The sequence below is a fragment of the Microtus ochrogaster genome, chromosome 16 (genome assembly GCF_000317375.1).
Source record: "Microtus ochrogaster isolate Prairie Vole_2 chromosome 16, MicOch1.0, whole genome shotgun sequence".
Classification (NCBI taxonomy): Eukaryota; Metazoa; Chordata; class Mammalia; order Rodentia; family Cricetidae; genus Microtus; species Microtus ochrogaster.
The window spans coordinates 35,801,747-35,818,951 of NC_022018.1; the positions used below are offsets into that span (position 1 = coordinate 35,801,747).

Genomic DNA, 17,205 nt, shown 5'->3' on the forward strand with positions numbered 1-17,205 from the left:
TTCATGTTGTGATGCAGGCAGATAGAGGGGAAGAGAAAGAGCGGCTCCCAGGCTTAGACTAACCTTTGAACGAGATCCCTCCCTCAGTGTCATGGGCCTCACCAACAGAGGGTGACGTGAAACTAGGACCATCTCACTCACCCATCTCGTCCATGGTTCCTGTCTTAAAGAAGTCTCTCTTAGCTGGATTTTATAGAGAACAGAAGAGAGATAGACTTTGCCGTGGATAATAACATTCAGGTATATGGCCATATTCTGCTGGAGGATTGAACATGGATGAGTACTCAAGTTTTAAATTCCGTTTATGTTCACAGAGTGAAGCCCTCGCTTCTGGAATATTTAAGCTACCATCTCAACTTTATGAGTGTCATAGCTGGCCCTTGTAACAACTTCAAGGACTACGTAGCCTTCATTGAAGGGAGACATATCCATATGAAGTTGCTGGAAGTGAACTGGAAGCAAAGAGGTTTTCACAGTTTGCCAGAACCTTCTCCCACTGTAAGTTTTCAGCATTCAGCATGTTTCTTGGGGTTTCATAGAAAGGGTTTTACTCTCAGGGCTGACCCTCGCTAACAGTCATTCTAATTAAGGAGTCGTATAGCTGGGAGTGTAGCTTGGTGATAGAGCTTGGTTAGTATGCACGGGATCTGGGGTTTGATCCCTAGAATGGAAAAAATGAAACAGTAAAAGCCAATGTCAAACAGCTTAGCAGAGAGCTTGACCAACCATCCCCCCCCCCTTTTGGTTAAAATCAAATATAGGCAATTATTTAGCTGTTCTGTATGCTAGATCACTTAGAGCCAGGCTGTATTCTTAGTTCATATCGTGTCCACTCACTTAAGCCTCAATCAGTCCTGCCAAGGATGCCGTTGCTGTGCCGTATTAGAAAGGATGCCCATTTTTATGAAGTTGGGAACTACACACCTGTAGGATGATATTGCCTGGGAAGTCAGAGGAACTGGGCACAATTACCAAATGTTGACTAACCTAGAAGTCAGGACATCCTAACCCCAGATGTTGTGGTTTGTGTCTCCTATAAAACCATAATCAAAAACAGCTAGGGGAGGAAAGGCCTTATTTAGTCGCAGAGAAGCCAATGCAAGGACTACAGGAAAAGTCCTGGAGTCAAATTGAAGCACACACCACAGAAGTGCTTGTAGGCTCCTGTTCAGCTACATTTCTTCTCCAGCCTAGACCCAGCTGCCTAGTGGGCCCTCCCACATCAACCAGCAATTAGGAAAAGCCCCATAGACATGCCACAGGCCAGTGTGGTGAAAGAATTTTGTTAACTGAGCTTCCCTCTTCCCTGGTTATAATAGCCTTTTGCTGTGGGACAATGGTCTTCTACCCTGTAAAGATTTGTTGGATGTATTGCTTTCATAAAACGCTGACTGACCAGTAGCAAGGCAGGAAGTATAGACAGAGCAACCAGAAAAGGAGAATTCTGGGAAGAGGAAAGGCTGAGTCTGAAGTCTTCACAGAGGAAGCCAGACACAGAGGAAGCAAGATGAGAATACCTTGCTGATAAAAGGTACCAAGCCATGTGGTTAACAAAGACAAGAATTATGGGTTAATTTAAGATATAAGAGTTAATAAGAAGCCAGAGCTAATAGGCCAACCAGTTTATAATTAATGTAGACCTCTGTGTGTTTTTCTTTGGGACTGAACGGCTGCGGGACCAGGCAGGACAAAAATCTCTGCCAACAGCCTTGTGACAAAGTAACAGATGAAGCTGATGATGATACCAGTTTAGACATTTGAGTCTTCTTTGGAAGCAAATGCTCTCCATTATCTGCCTATGAACTGGCTCAGGTGTTTAGTCACCTGCACAGAATCCATTATACTGGAAGCTTCCACCTCCTGGCTGGTGACTCAAGCATGTTTCTCTGCCTCTCCAGGCTGTACTGGTGGAAAGCAAATGGTTACTGCTTTCTAGTGTAAAATTGCTACCCTATGATGGTATCCATTTCCCTTATGTTTTGGAAAAACAACCCTACCTAACTTATGTTGATAGAAGACTAAAAGACACATTCAGCTATGTCCCATGTTTACCGTGAACACGTCCAGTCCTCAAGGGTTACAGGTGTGTTCTGCATGTAAATATACCACCTAACCTAATTTTAGCGATTTGTGTCTTGAGGAAGAAAACCCATATCCATCCACTGCCCTTTCTAGGGAAGATATTGGATGACCATGTTCTTTCGATGCTCTTGCCAAAACTGTGGTCCTCACACCTGAGTAGTTACGTTTGGTTTTCCCCCATTTCTAGGGAGCTGTGATACAGAAGTTGTGCATGACCTTGCTGTCTCTCCTGTTGTTTTTGACGCTCTCAAAGTCCTTTCCTGTCACCTTCCTTCTTGATGACTGGTTTGTACATGAGGCCAACTTTCTGAGTCGACTCTGGTACTTATATGTCGTCATGCAAGCTGCAAAGCCCAAGTATTACTTTGCGTGGACATTAGGTAAGTTTGAGGGAGTGGCCCAAAATGAATGAGGAATGCAGTGGTCGTCCTTGGATGGTTTAGCCAGAATAACATTCAGTGCAGTACAAAATTAAGGGAAAATCCCAGGACAGTCTGGCTTACTTTTTTTTTTCTGGGTTGTATGAATGAACAATGAATTTTTCCATCACACATATCAGTTTAGGTTGCACACAGTGAAGGAAATGCTGGTTGAGCTTGATGCTTCAGAAGGAAGATGAGTTCCAGGTTTTCCTGTTCATGGTGAAAAACTCAGTATTACTACTACTACTACTACTGTTGTGCTCTTTGTTTCTGACTGATGTCTTCCTTATAATAAAAAGCAGGAGACCAGGCACCACAGCCCAAAGTAACTGGGGCGGCGAACTCTCAAGACTGCTTCCGGCTGATTGTGGGCGTCGTCTTTGGGGGGGGGGGCACGAGAGAAGGCTGGGTGCTGGTCACATCTGGTCTCCTGCTTTTTATTATAAGGAAGACCCTGGAATGTTGTGCTTTCCTGTCCCTTTAAGGGACAAGCCACGCCCACTCCCATTACCTCTGACCTGCCTGCCGCCATCTTGGCCCCTTCCTTTTCTGCTTCCTTGATGTGCGTGCTTTTTATTATAAGGAAGACCTGGGAATGTTATGATTTTGGTCCCTTTAAGAGACAAGCCACACCCATTCCCCTCCCCATCCACTGAGGCAGGCTGATCTTCAGCTTCCGGCCTGAGCTCGCTCTCTTTTCCATCTTCCGCTCGGAGAGGCAGCTTTGCTTCTGTCTCTCTCTCCACTTCTCTGCTTCCCCCTTCTCTGTCTCTCTCTCTCTCCCTCTCTCTCTCTCTCTCTCTCTCTCTCTCTGTCTCTGTCTCTGTCTCTCTCTCTCTCTCCCTCTCTCTGTCCCCCCCTCACCCTTCCTCCTCCATAACCCCTGAATAAACATTCAACCTCACCCTGCATGTTGTGTCTATCCATGTTTCTGTCTTCTGCCTGCCCGCCCGCCATGTGTCTCCCTGCCTGGAACTAGCCATTGCTCGGGGACCAGCAGCCATCTCTGCCTGGGGCCCGCTGTCTGCTGCCACATGGCCTGCCACCACTGCTCTGGGACCAGCAGCCGTTTCTGCCTGGGACTGGCTGCTCCCAGAGCCTGCTGCCTGCCACCACATGGCCCGCTGCCACCATTTGGGACCTACAGCATTTCTGCTGCCTACTGCCATGGGGGATCTTGCAGAATTTTTAAAAAAGAATAACAACAACAACAACTACTACTACTACTACTACTACTACTACTACTACTACTACTATTATTTTAATCAAACATCTCTCTCTCTCTCTCTTTCTCTCTCTCTCGGCACGTTGGCCAATCTCAAGGTTTATCTCTTTCCTTTAAAGAATCTTAGATGGAGTTGTTTAAAGCCTTGCTAAGAGAAGAGCCTATGCATTGACCAAAGCTGCTTGATTTAAGATGGAAAGGTCAGAGAGCAGCTACTTGGCTTCTCAAGTCCGACTGGCCATTCAACAGTCCCCAGTGTTTTGTCCACAGACTGTAGCTTAGGGAATAGCACGTGACTGAGGTCCTCTTCTTAGTTTGTGCTTCAGGTTTTAAAATCGAAATTAAACTTTGCAGATGCAGAATTATTTTCTTCATTCTAGTACATGTAATGTGAAGTAGACGGCTTTGGCCATTTGGGCCTGCAGTCCAGCATGGGCAGGTTTTTTTTTTTTTTTTATGACAGTTAAGACTGAGAGGAGCCAGAAACTTTCATTACCCCAAACGTAAACTTTGTGCCCATTAAGCATTTCTACTGGGGCCAGGTTATTTTTAACTGCAAGAATATCTATGTGTAAGTTCAGTCCAAATGCAGTGCTTCCGTAGCATTTGGCCAGAGCCATCAGACTTCGAGCTGTTTGTTTTGTTTTGTTTGAGGCAGGGTCTTACCCTGTAGTCCTGGCTGTCCTGGAGCTCGCTCTGTAGACCAGAGATCCACCTGCCCCTCTCTGCTGGTACTAAAGGTGGGGACTTCTACATCCAGCACCAGAGCTGTATTAGAATTTATGGGGTGCTGTGTTTTGTTTCCATTTCTATTCGGTTTAATTTAAGGGGTGTTTGTTGAGCACCAGGCTTTGTGCTAGGAAATGCCTTCTGCATTTCGAGACTGTGGCTTTTTGTGGGAACACAGACCTCTTCATCATCTGGGCAGGAGGCATCAAGAGTTGCCTCAGTGGCATAATATGTGCTTCAAAAGCCCATCTCCACCCCCTCCCCCGATTCTGCTGTTGCCTTGCTAGTTAAAAATGCTGCCTTCTTTATTACTTGAGTAGCTAGGCATCTCTAGCTTGGGTATCTAGTATGTTTTCCCATGCAAAATAGTTAATGCTGTTTCTTTGCTCTAACCTGAGGACAAATGTGTATAGGTGTGTTTGTGTGTGTGTGTGTGTGTGTGTGTGTGTGTGTGTGTGTGTGTGTGTGTGTGTAGGAGGAGTGAGGATGTCTTTTTCCCTTTTACTGCATTCTCTGTTTCCACTTACTTTGCTTTCTCTCTTCTCCCCTCCCGTTTCCGTTCCCACCTTCTGTATCTCGGGGCTTTAGGGCTGGCTTTGGACTAAATCAGCTGCAGATTTAAGGAGAAAAAAGGCCATTCCGTGGCCTTATGGGGAGAGTCTGACACAGGTGGGTGTGGTTTGTGCTGACAGGGTCGGGGTGGGAGGGGTGGCAGGGAAGAGAATGTCATTCTGCACTTTAGCAGAACCCCAGAGACTTTTGGAATGTGGACATGTTTCCTCTGGGCAGCTTTCTCTGTGCACCGAGCTCTTTTTCTCCCCATTTGCCTCTGTCCCATCTTTTATGTCTTTTATGGTTGTTTAGTGGAAACATTTCATTAATGGCTTTGATTTGAAGTTTTTTTTCCAGTTTCGATTCCACGGGCTGGTCTGAAATTAACCTTTGTATTATTTATGAATAAAGAAGCAATGAGTAGTCCATCGGGGAATATTTAAATTGCTTAACCGAATAATTGTTTTATCCAGCTCTTTAAAATGCCATTTACATATAACTGATGTACTAATTATAAGTGTAATCCTTAAAACTGGCCTCTCATGGATGTCAGTTGCACTGCACCGTGTTAGCCTTGCTCTAGTTACTGTTTATATAGAAATAATAAATAAATGTAATAAATAATAAAATTATTTTCTTTGTACTTAACATCCAATTCTAAATGCCCCCCCACACACAACCAACTGTTACTAATTTAAGAGGCTCAACTGTTAAGCTGTGTTCTAAGGAGGAGCTCCAACCAAGGGGTATCCTGATCATAAGGAACAGCTCCAACCAACTGATCAGAGTATCCTCATCAGTTTGTCTGCCATAGTAGGTTACATCATGCGTGGAGAAAGGAAAGCCAGTTTCTGGCTGCTCTAGGTCATGATGGAATCTTAGATAAACTTCTGCAGAAAGCGCTGTGCAGAGCAGGGAATCCTGACTCTCCAAATAGGGTGATTCTGGAAGCTAGAATCACCTCACAAAGGAGCGCTCAGCCTTTGAGGATGTGGAATCAGTTCTGGCCTTCAGATTCGGGCACTGCTTACACTGGAATGGTCTGCACGTTGAACAGACACCTCCAGTCTCCATCCCCTTTGCATTTCCATTAGCAGACGCCATCATGATAAAAATGGCATCTCTTGAGAGCTTCCCAGATGGGAGAGCTTCCCGGATGGGTCCTGGGTGTGAACTTAGTCCACTTTCAACAGCTTCTTCAACACAGGTGCCATTGTTACATCTGTTTGATCCTTAGGGGACAGGCTTCTAGAAGTTAGTCACCTCCTCTAACTTCTGCATTTTATGCTGCTGAGCCTATCCTTACCGACCCTCCTAAGGCCGCCGTGATGGGAGATAAAAAATACTTGAAAGGTGTGGGGTCCAGAGACCCAGAAAGGTGTGTGGTGGCTCATCTTGATGGCCAGCTTGCTGGGATTGAGAAGCATGCAGGTTATTAGTACAACACACTTCTAGGTGTGTCTGTGTGGGCATTTCCAGAGATAGGGAGCTGAGGGGCAACTCCGTTCCTGCACGCTGGCAGCACCAGACCTAGGCTGAAGGGACCGAATGGGGGAGAAGGAGCTAGATAGGCACGGGAATCCTTGCTCTTTACGCTGAGTGCCACGATGTGACACGCTCTGCCACACCCACCTTCCCTACAGTGATGGATTGCAACATCTGGGCCTGAGTAAATCTGTTTTTACCTGTGTGTTGTGAAGATCTGACTATCACAGATGAAAACACACATTCATGCACACGATCACTGCTTGGTTCTTTCGGCTCTGACTCAGAGTGGTAGGCACAAAACTAAAGGAGGAGACAGGAAGTTAAGAATTGCTGTGCTGGCCTTGCCATGGGCTGCCCAGCTGTGATTTTAGCTGTCACCTAGTTGACATCTGTCATTCATAGATTTGTTCTCACATCTATGAATCCCTGAGGCCCCTTTTCGGGCATCTGCTTTCTTTGCTTCCTTTTTCTTCTCTACTGAATTTTCCTCTAAAGGAGAGAGGATGGCATGGGGCTCTGTCCTTTTAAATCCTGTCTTCTACGAGAAACCAGATAGTTTTCAGTTGAAGCCAAGCCTAAGATAAGCATCGTTAAATCATCAACTATGCCAAAAATAGAGGAGATAAACATTGAGCTGCTCCCTCACCCCCGCTCCCTCCCCATCCTAGGGATGCAACCCAAGGACAGTGCTAGACAAATGCTCAACCACTGAGCTCAGAGCCAGCCCCCCACCTGGAAGATGCCAATTCCTTTCGTGTGGCTGTTCTGAAGGCAGGCTCCTCTCCAGTGGGCCTGAGAGCTGTCTGCATTTGGACTTTATGAGCGAATCCTCTCGGACCTCCTCCAGTCTAGAACTGGAAAGGGCTTTGATTTAATTAGTGTGAGTCACTGGTGACTTAATTTCTTGAAGCACATATTCTAACAGAATTTGGAATATGATAAAGGAGAAAAGTAGTCTCTTGGTCTTCATCATAACAGCGAGGGCTTGTCAGGACTCTAGCCGGTTACAAAACACCTCATTACAGCATTGATTTGAGGTAGATTGTTCCTTTGAGGGCCATTTTCTTACAATTTAGTTAAGTAGATGGAAGCAGGAGCTTTCAGAATGACTTTGTGAGTTAGATGGTTTGCTGTTTTCTTTCTTTTTGAGCCAGAATTTTCCTGTGTAGTTCAAGCTGGTCTTCAACTTCCTCCATAGCCCAGGCTAGCCTTATATTTGCTATGCAGCCCAGAATAATCTTACACTCTTGATCCTTCCTTCCCTACCTCCCAAGCTCTGCTCCCACACACTATCTTAGGGTGTTCATCACTGTGGCCCTGTGTGGCTTCCTCTGGAGCCGGCTCCCAGTTCCCAGCTCAGCTCAGTTTGTCATAAACTTTCTTTAGCTGCATCTTGGGTTAGCCCATCAGCCCCTTTATGTGGCCTGTCCAGGTTAAGCTCTTGTTTTCTTCCAGAACGGTCTCTCTCCTGACATAGCCCACTACCCTTTAACACCTGAGATGGTTAATGTTGCTGGTCCCATTGGAGGGATTTCAAATCACCTGCAGCGCTTAGCAGAGGCTTGACCTGCCTGAGTGTAAGGGGCACCATGGTCTTGGGTCCTGGACTAAATAAAAAAAGAGGAAGTGGCCAGAGAGCCAGCGTTCCACCTCTCTCCGCTTCCTCAGTGTGACCAGCTGCCTCCTGCCCAACCATGCCTTCCCCACCAGGAGCCAAAATAAGCCTTCCTTAAATTACATTTGTCTCAGCCAGGGGGAAAGTAACAAATCACATGTGTTGTATCTTTAGTGATCACCCTTGGTCCCCACTGTGTCCTTTATTGGCCTTTACTTCTAAGCAGTGGTGTGTTTGCCTTCTTCTCTTCCCCTAGACCCTGCCAGCCACTGAATCCCACTACTGACATCTTCTTGTCATTTCTTCACCCCTCCAATCACTGAATCCCACTACTGACCTCTTCACATCATTTCTTCATTCCTTGATGCACCTCTGTCCATTCTATGGTCGTCCATTTTAGCAAGCATTCAGAGGCTACAAAACAAATGAATAGAAACCAAGGTCACCAAACAGCCCAGTTCATAATGGTGCCAAATCCTTTGTGTGTGTGTGTGTGTGTGTGTGTGTGTGTGTGTTGGCACATTTTCCAAGAAACTATCGAATAAGCATCCAGTGTGTAGCTAGACAAATGTTGGCAGTCCTTTAGAGACCTTTGCCTGGTTCCTGACGTTTTGTCTTAAAACCACAGCGGACGCGGTGCACAATGCAGCTGGCTTTGGGTTCAGCGGAGTGGATGCCGATGGGAATTTCTGCTGGGATCTGCTCTCTAACCTGAACATCTGGAAGATTGAGGTGAGAACACTGCGCTTCTGGAACAAATGGCCACAGTGAATACAGCAAGCAGTTGCTTTGAGTGTGGGAGTCCAAAGTCCTTCGTCGGGGTGTCTAGGAAAGCTGTTTGGGGAGATGCCCGGCCCCATGTTCTCCTCACCATTTCTATTTCAGATTATTGCCCTCTCCCCCTCTTTCTCCTCCACATTATCTTCATTTTGCTCTCAGGATACCTTCTTTCTTGACACTTTTAATGATTCAAGAAAAAAAAATGGTACCAAAAATTTGTAAAAGAGCCAGGAAAACCTTTCTATTGTTTCATTCTTGTTCTACCAACCAGAAAGCGAAAATGCCGTTTTCTTTTCTTTGCATTTGACTTGGATTTCAATCCAGAGTGTGGACCAGAGGCTTGTGCCTTTCGACTTACACATGCTTGGCTGTGGGTTATTTTTTTGGGGGGGGGGGGAGAGGGGAACAATTTTAATTAATTTGATTTTTTTTTTTAGAAGAACTATCCCAATGCACACCTTTTAGGGCACTAGAATAGTGTGTCTTTCCATCTGTCTTTATTCTTTATTCACAGTTCTCTTTGTGTCTTTGGAGACAGACATGGTTCCCTTCAAACCGTACTCTCTCAGTGTGCGTACCTTGTTTGCACTAGCACAGACTAGCACATGACTGCCAAGCCACAGAGCCTTTCATCCTAGAGCAGTGGAGGAAGGGGAAGCTTCTTATTGTTCAGCGGGAGCGCCAGTCCCCTAGTCAGCGCACTTAGGGTGGCTCTTAGTTTTTGATTTCCATCTTTTCTGGTGCAGACAGGGAGAGCAGGAAACCTGGGCGACTGGCCATCTTCCACCCACATTTCATGGAAAGCAGACCAAAAGGAGCCACCCAGAAAACCACCATCTTATTCCGCCTGAGGCCTTCTGTATTTGGAGGGCCTCCAGGGGGAAGGAGGCCTTCGTTTCCCCTACCAAAATTTATAAGGCGGGTTATACTTCCTCCTCCCCATCCTTCTCTTCCACCTCTTCCTTTTCTTCTTTCTCCTCATTTTCTTCCTCTTCCTCCCCTTTCCCCTTCCTCTTCCTCCTCTTCTCTCTTTTCCTTTCTATCTTCTTTTTCAGCCTCTTCTCCTTCATGTCTTCCTCCTCGCCTCCTCCTCTTCCACTTTGTGCCTGTTCCCTCACCAAATTGCATCATATATTCAATTTAAATTCACTGTGCTATTTGATGCCTCAGCTTTATCAGATTGCATAAGCAATGAGTCTCAACTATGGGGGAGGGAATGCTGATCTTTAGATTCTAGAGAATCTGAGGGCTCCTTGGATCAGAAAGCCCTGGCAGATATGGTTAAAAGGAAAAAAAAACAAAAGTTCAAGTTTAGAACCGGTTCTGAGTGAGCAATTTGCCCTATTCCAGTAAACCGCTTCTTCAGTAGGAAGTTTCCAGACATCATAAGCACCTTTCTCATTCTTGGAAAAACCTGTGAAGACTGCAGTTGTCAGACAAAGCCTAGGGTTTAGGGACTTCGCTCCCTTGGAGCACTATAGGTCGCTGTCCTTTAGAGCTGATCCCCTTGGTTTTTAGTTGCCCATGAATTACCCCAAGTGTGCACCAAAGACAGAATCCTTTCATTTTGGATGTGTGCTTGGGGTCAAAGGCTGATATTAAGTTACATTGTTACTGAAGAGAAAATGAGAACACTAATTTTCATTGTATTTGGTGTGGAGCAAGAACAACAAGGAAGTCTGGTTTAGTTACAGTGCTTCGATGCAGTGTTTTATAGCAGTCAGCTAGCCATGCAAACAAACAAACTGGGTTTAGCAATAAAAAGTCAATAAATAAGAGCTCTCCTAACAATCTGTCATATATCGTCTATGTCACCTATCATTCATCTGCCCATCTATTTTCCTCTTATCTTTTGATCTATTCTCTATCATTTATCTAACTGTCATCTATCCACATCTTTTTACCTGTCTTAGAGCTTCTATTGCTGTGATAAAACTCCATGACCAGAAGCAGCTTGGAGAGGAAAGGGTTTATTTTAGCTTCTCCTTCCACATCATAGTCCATTACTGGGGGAAGTCAGGGCAGGAACTCAAACAGGGCAGGAACCTGGAGGCGGGAGCTGATGCAGGGACTATGGAGGGGTGCTGCTTACTGGCTTGCTCACTAATGACTTTCTCAGCCTGCCTTCTTATACCTCTTAGGACCACTTGCCCAGGGATGGCACTGCCCACAGTGCCCACCGCTCCCACACCAATCATTAGTGAAGAAAACAACCTATATATCTGCTTATAGACAATCTGTAAGGGGCATTTTCACAACTGAAGAGCCTCTTTCCAAATAAGTCTAGCTTGTTTCAAGTTGACAAAGAAACTAAGAATCATACTACCTATATAATAATATATATCTATTTTACCATTTATCTATTGTCGTCTGTTGTCTGTCCAACCTATATTCTCTCTCATTGGCCTGTCTGTATTATCTGTCTATCCTCTGTCAGGCCAGGCCATCTTGCAGCTATATGTCATCTATCTTCCTAGCCTAGTCTCACCTTCCAAGCTCATTACATTAGGCAGGTGTGTGGCCTACACAGGGTTTCTTATGACTGAAGATTTTCTACAGGAAAAGCCACACTTGTTACTCTTGGAATGAGAAAGCACAGTGCACGGCGTATTTGGGGCTGTCTTCTTTGGCAGTCGACCGACTTACACTATTGCCAGATGGGTGAGATTTCTTGATCTTCTATTCTGTATTGTGATCCCTTCATGCATGAAGTCTCTTCCTATTCCAGGCAAAATTGGATGCAGCTGGGACTGTGAGGCTATTTATAGAAATGACTGTAAAAGGCTGACCTAGTTTGCGCGTGGTCACATAGCACAAAGATAACAGTCCCGTTTAATTTGTCCCCAAAGCCCCACCATCACATAATTAGACTTTCCCTGTGGTAAATCCCCTTTTGGAGTAGTTTTAAGACATTTGACTTTGTTTTTTTTTTTTTTTTTTAAATCAGAGTGAGAGGGAATTGATAGAATTTCTCCCTCAGTTTTGCTCTGATGTAAAAATAAGTTTTGAGCAGACTTGAGTCTCCAAGCCAAGGCTTAGCTGCAAAGTAAATCTTATAAATGCCAGAAAATGTTACTGCCGGTGGCAGAACAGCTGATTGACTGAACTGTGCGGAATCCTGCTTGAGATTCACATCAGTTGTGGAAGCAAGGGAGTTCTGGGCAGGACTTTCCCTTGCTCGGGCGATTTTAAAGCTAACGATAGGCATTGTTTTCTTGTTTCTAGACTGCTACGAGTTTCAAAATGTACTTAGAAAACTGGAATATTCAGACGTCTACTTGGCTGAAATGGTAAGGGACACAGAACGACCTTATTTTTCATGGCAGGGATGTGCTTGGGGACTTCCTAGGGGAGCAGCAGGTGCCTGCCAGTCATGTCATTTAATTTGTCTCCAAAGCCCCAATACTGTCCACATCTTATAAATACAAAAGTAGGAGTGCTGAATTGAGAAGATCCCGGCGTGTGCCTGTTTCATCCCAGAATGCTCATTATTCAGCTCCACATACTAGTTTGTTCCTTGTAGCAGTCCTGTGAGATGCTATTAGCTGGATTACTCTGTTTTATCGCTGAGGAAAGTGAACAGAGGGGGTTACATGGCATGCCCAAAGTCACAGATCTGTGAGTGACAGACATAGGGCCAAAGGTCTGTTCCCGGAAACAAGGCTTTTGACTTCCCTGCTGTTTGGCTTGATACCCAGGAGAGTCTCGTTTTCAGATCTAAGGAAGTCAGTGTCAACATCAAGTCCCGTATGAGAGCTGCTGTTGTCCCTAGCGCTGAGAGCTCTACAGTATCCCACATGCCTGGATTTGTACTGACATTTCTCTGACCTGTTTCTATATGTGTTCTAAATTTAGAAGCATTACTTGTTAGAAAATTATGAGTGTACTATCATTGGAATGCTGAACTCCACTTTGTGAACACCCTTGAACCTGCAGGGACCATGGGAAAAGATAGGTTTTGCTTTTGATGAGAAGGGTCTTTCACAAATCCGAACCCTGAGGCAGAGCTAAAGAGTTTCAGCTGGGTGATTAAGTGTTGACTGGCCTTGCAGAGGAGCCAAATTCACTGCCTATCACCAACATGGAGTAACTCAACCACCTGTAACTCCAGCTCAGAGGGATCCAGTGCCCTCTTCTGGCCTCCAAGGTACAAACACTCATGCGTACAAACCCCCACACAGACACATACATGATAATGAATCTTTGAAGCTATTTAAGCAAAGCAAGCACCATGTAGTGGTTCTTCAAATAAAGCTGATGTGCCGCTCCCTCGAAACTGCCACTTCCTGCAGTTTTGAAATTCTGATATGAACATGATTGTTTTTAACCTATGTTGCAAGCAGTTTTACCACCAGCCTTTCTTTCTTTCTGCTGAGTAGTTCCGGCAAGCTGAGAGTCATACAGTTTCCATTAGGAATGCACAGGACAAGATGATTGAGAATGAAATATTTCACTCATGCAAAAATAATTGAGACAAAACAAAGAATTGAGAAAAATAAAAAATAAAAAAAGCACATGCCTAGTTCTCATGTCAAAAAGAAGTCTTACCGAGAGCAGAGTTTCAAGCCTGTATTTTTCTGACATTTGTGTTCCTCTTGTGAAACGTAAATGAAGCCCTGAGTCTGAGTGTCAGTCAGTTACTTTTGCAGGGCAGTGGTGGTGCACGCCTTTAACCTCAGCACTCGGGAGGCAGAGGCCGGCAGATCTCTGTGAGTGTGAGATCAGCCTGGTTTACGGAGTTCCAGGACAGCCAGGGCTCCACAGAGAAACCCTGTCTTAAAAAACAACAGCAGCAGCAACAACAAAAATCAGTTACTTTTGAACCATCCCTGGTGGTTTCTTGATACCTGCTGAGTTCACTGTTGCATTTTCTACTGGGACGCTGCCACTTACTGAAGAATGTAGTGGCCACCTTGACTGCCATTGGCAATGCATAGCCTGAGTTCTGGGGAGAAAGTCCCCTCTCACTTCCTATCACTAATTTTAATTTTGGCTCAAGAAGAGCCAAAGATCTTCAGGGATCCAGCTGACTTTTCTCTTAGCTTCTCACAGTGAGCATCTCATATCCGAAAGCATGAAACCTCAAATGCCCCCCATCTGAAGCCTTTTGAACACTAACATGATGTCCCATGAGGAAAATTCCCCGTCTGCAATCACGTGACAGATGGCAATCAGAACACACACACTAGAATATTGGGTGACTCTTCATTCCGGCTGTGTGTTGTGTGTGGAAGGTGTATTATGCAAAACACAAATGACCTTATGTTTTAGACTTGGGTCTCAATACCAAGATAACGCATATGTAAGCATTCTGAACTCTGAAAAAAAAATCCAAAATTAAAAAGACTTCTTGTCTCAGACATTTAGGGTAAGAGCTACTCAACCTCTATCTTGATTTAAAATTTGTCAGGCTCAGAGCAGGTCCTCTAAATGCCATACTAATTTCTCACTAGAGTTCCTACCAGAAAGATAAAAAGGGTTGATTAGTCAGGTGGCATGGGGGCCTGGTTGGAAAGATAAATTAATGTTGTCTAAATGAAGATCATTTCTACAGATGTTTATCTGGCGTTCGGGCATTTGAATGCCATTGGCACTCATAATTAGTGCCTCTAGTCGATTCGCCCTTTGGTGGAACCTGCTTCTTTAAGGCAGGAACTTGAATTGAAAGAGACCACTGAGACCTTTGTTATAGTAGACCACATGATGGGGCCCAGGCCATCTAGTCTAGTGAGGTTAAAACTGACAGCAGAGCCATGAGCTTCATGGCTGATAGTGTTCCAGGATGCCAGAGAAGCACAGGCTGCCGGCATTTCATTGCAAGTTCCTGCTAAGAGTCAGGCAGGCATCTCTCAGGGTGGACCTGAGGACTTCCACGTGGTCGACCCCAGAGAGGTGCGGGTGGAGGGCATTGCAGTGTTTGCGCCGGGGCTTTGCTAGTCCTTCGTCTCTTTGCAGTGTGTGCTACGAACGGGTTCCCTGGTACCCTACTGTGTTCACCTTCGTCCTGTCTGCTCTGTGGCATGGCGTTTACCCTGGATACTACTTCACATTCTTAACTGGAGTCCCTGTCACATTGGCAGCTAGAGCGGTAAGCATCCTTCAGCTGGTGGCGCTTTTCCTCCAGCAACCTGGGGTGTGTGTGTGTGTGTGTGTGTGTGTGTGTGTGTGTGTGTGCGTGTGCATGTGTGTGTGTGTGCTTGTGTGTTGTTCTGCTTTAAGCAGGGGTGAGTTGAAGGTTTGGGGTTGTTGGGAGTGACTTTTTGATGTTGAGCAATAAGTTCCCCCATGGAATACTTTTTCTTTTCTTTTCTTGGAATGATATTTGGAAAAATCATAATGTATATAAACTTCTTATTACAGAAGAACTTCAATGTACAGGGACTTGCCATTGTAAAAGTGATGAACGGATTCATTTGCAGAGAGTAAAACAATAAGAATTTTATGAGCAAAAGATTACTCCCTGGAGAAACAAACACATTTCTCATCACTAAAAACTGGATGCACATGTACAGATGATCATGTTTATTAATTAATGTAGGTTCTATCACACTTCAGTTTGCTGATACCCTGCTTAATGTCCCGTGTCATTATACTAAGCCTAGAAGACATTCATGGGTCTCTGAGAAGTCAGTGAGGTAGCAGCCTCGGAACTGCATCTCCTGGAGCTGGACCTAACCCCATATGTCCATTATAGTCAGCATACAATTAACTGTCTTAAGTACAGTCTTTTAGGTTTAGTTTAATCTTGTCCTTTGATTGTGGTTATAGTCTTTCTTATTTCAGGCTCCAATGACTTTCATTGTGCTATATGTAAATTTTGCTATTTACTCATTTTGCCTGATTATGTGTGTGTGAGACGGGGGGCTGGTGGGTGTTTGTAGGTGCGTTTGTAATGTGTATGTGGAGAACAGAAGGCAGCCTTGGGTGTCATTTCTCAACTGGCACCGTCTTTTTTTTTTTTTTTTTTTTTTTTGAGATCTCTTGCTGGCCTGGAACTCAAAGCAGGCTAGGTTGACTGCTAATGGGCCTCAAGGATTTGCCTGTTTCCACTTCCCTGGTACCAGGACTACAAATGGATGCCATGATGTCTGGCTTTTGTGTCTTTTTATTTTTAATTTTAAATGCTTCTGGATATTCAGTTCACAACAGGGTTATCTACCGAGCTTGTGCTATTTGCTCATTCTTCAGTGCAGTTTTCTATGAATATTTCAGCAGTTCTGTCACATGTCAGTCAGTGTATAGGTGTCCAGATACCACAGTGGATAAGACAAGCTCTCCCCTGAAGGTTCGTCTTTTACTTAGAGTAGATGAAGTATATTAAATTCTACATACGAACAAGGTTAAAAAAAATTGCTATTCCTGCTAATTTCCAAAATTCTAAATATTAAACACATACTCAAGAACAGATTGCTAGAACAAACTAAGAAATAAAGGTCGGCGCTTTGCTCGCTGATGTATTCAGAGTTCATGCCTTAAGTATCTTTACTCCGGAGGCCTCTCTGGCTCAGACTTTGATTTCTGTAGATCTTGTCTATTGCAGCCTTGTAAACTGTTTTCACAAGTAAGTAAGGCGGTGGATGGAAAGGGGGACGGACGGAGCAGAGCTTCTAGTTCTTTCTAGCGAGAGAATGAACTCCGCAGTTGTGGTGGCCTAGGCTTCTGGAGGTTTACTACTTAGTTATTAAAACTTTTGTCCACTGCCCAGCGTTTCTGAATGAATGGAACCCCAGACTCTGTTCTGAGGTGAGAGTGGAGGAAAAGGGTTGTTGTTGTTGGGTGGGGGGAGGGGTGTCTTCGTTTTGCCTTACTTTTATTTTGAAACAGAATCTCCTGTGGCTTGGGCTATCCTGGAGCTCCCTACATATCCAAAACAACGACTCTGAACTTTGGATCCTCCTGTCCCCACCTCTGGACTTCTGGAGTGCTAGGATAATAGATCTATGCCATCACGCCCAGTTTGAAGAGATGCTGGGGACTGGGCCCAGAGCTCTGTGTATCATAGACAAGTAATAACCAATTGAGCAAATCTCCACAAAACTAGAACAGGCAGACAAGCTCACTCTTCCCTAATTACCTAATTCATTGAAGATTAATATTTATGGACATGACAAAAAGTCAACAACAGATAGCACCAAAAACAAAATAAAAAAACAAAAAACATCAACCTGGCTAAAAATTCACCAGTGCCACTAAGAATATAAATGTAGATACATATAAATAGAAAAGGCTTTTGAAGGCTCTGTGCCAAGTTCTTTTTTCTTTTTCTTTTTTTTTTTTTTGGAGGGGGGGGCAAGTTGGGGAGGATGGTTAAG

The 17,205-nt window shown here is 44.6% G+C and overlaps 1 protein-coding gene across 1 annotated transcript in view; it reads left to right on the forward strand.

Moving 5' to 3' along the window:
- Nucleotides 1–17,205, forward strand: part of Mboat1 (membrane bound O-acyltransferase domain containing 1) — a 100,180-nt gene that overhangs the window by 79,047 nt on the left and 3,928 nt on the right. The window contains exons 7-11 of the mRNA XM_005354998.2: nt 315–498; nt 2,270–2,462; nt 8,742–8,845; nt 12,119–12,183; nt 14,849–14,981. Coding sequence (XP_005355055.1) covers nt 315–498; nt 2,270–2,462; nt 8,742–8,845; nt 12,119–12,183; nt 14,849–14,981 — 679 coding nt within the window. The remainder of the gene's footprint in view (nt 1–314; nt 499–2,269; nt 2,463–8,741; nt 8,846–12,118; nt 12,184–14,848; nt 14,982–17,205) is intronic.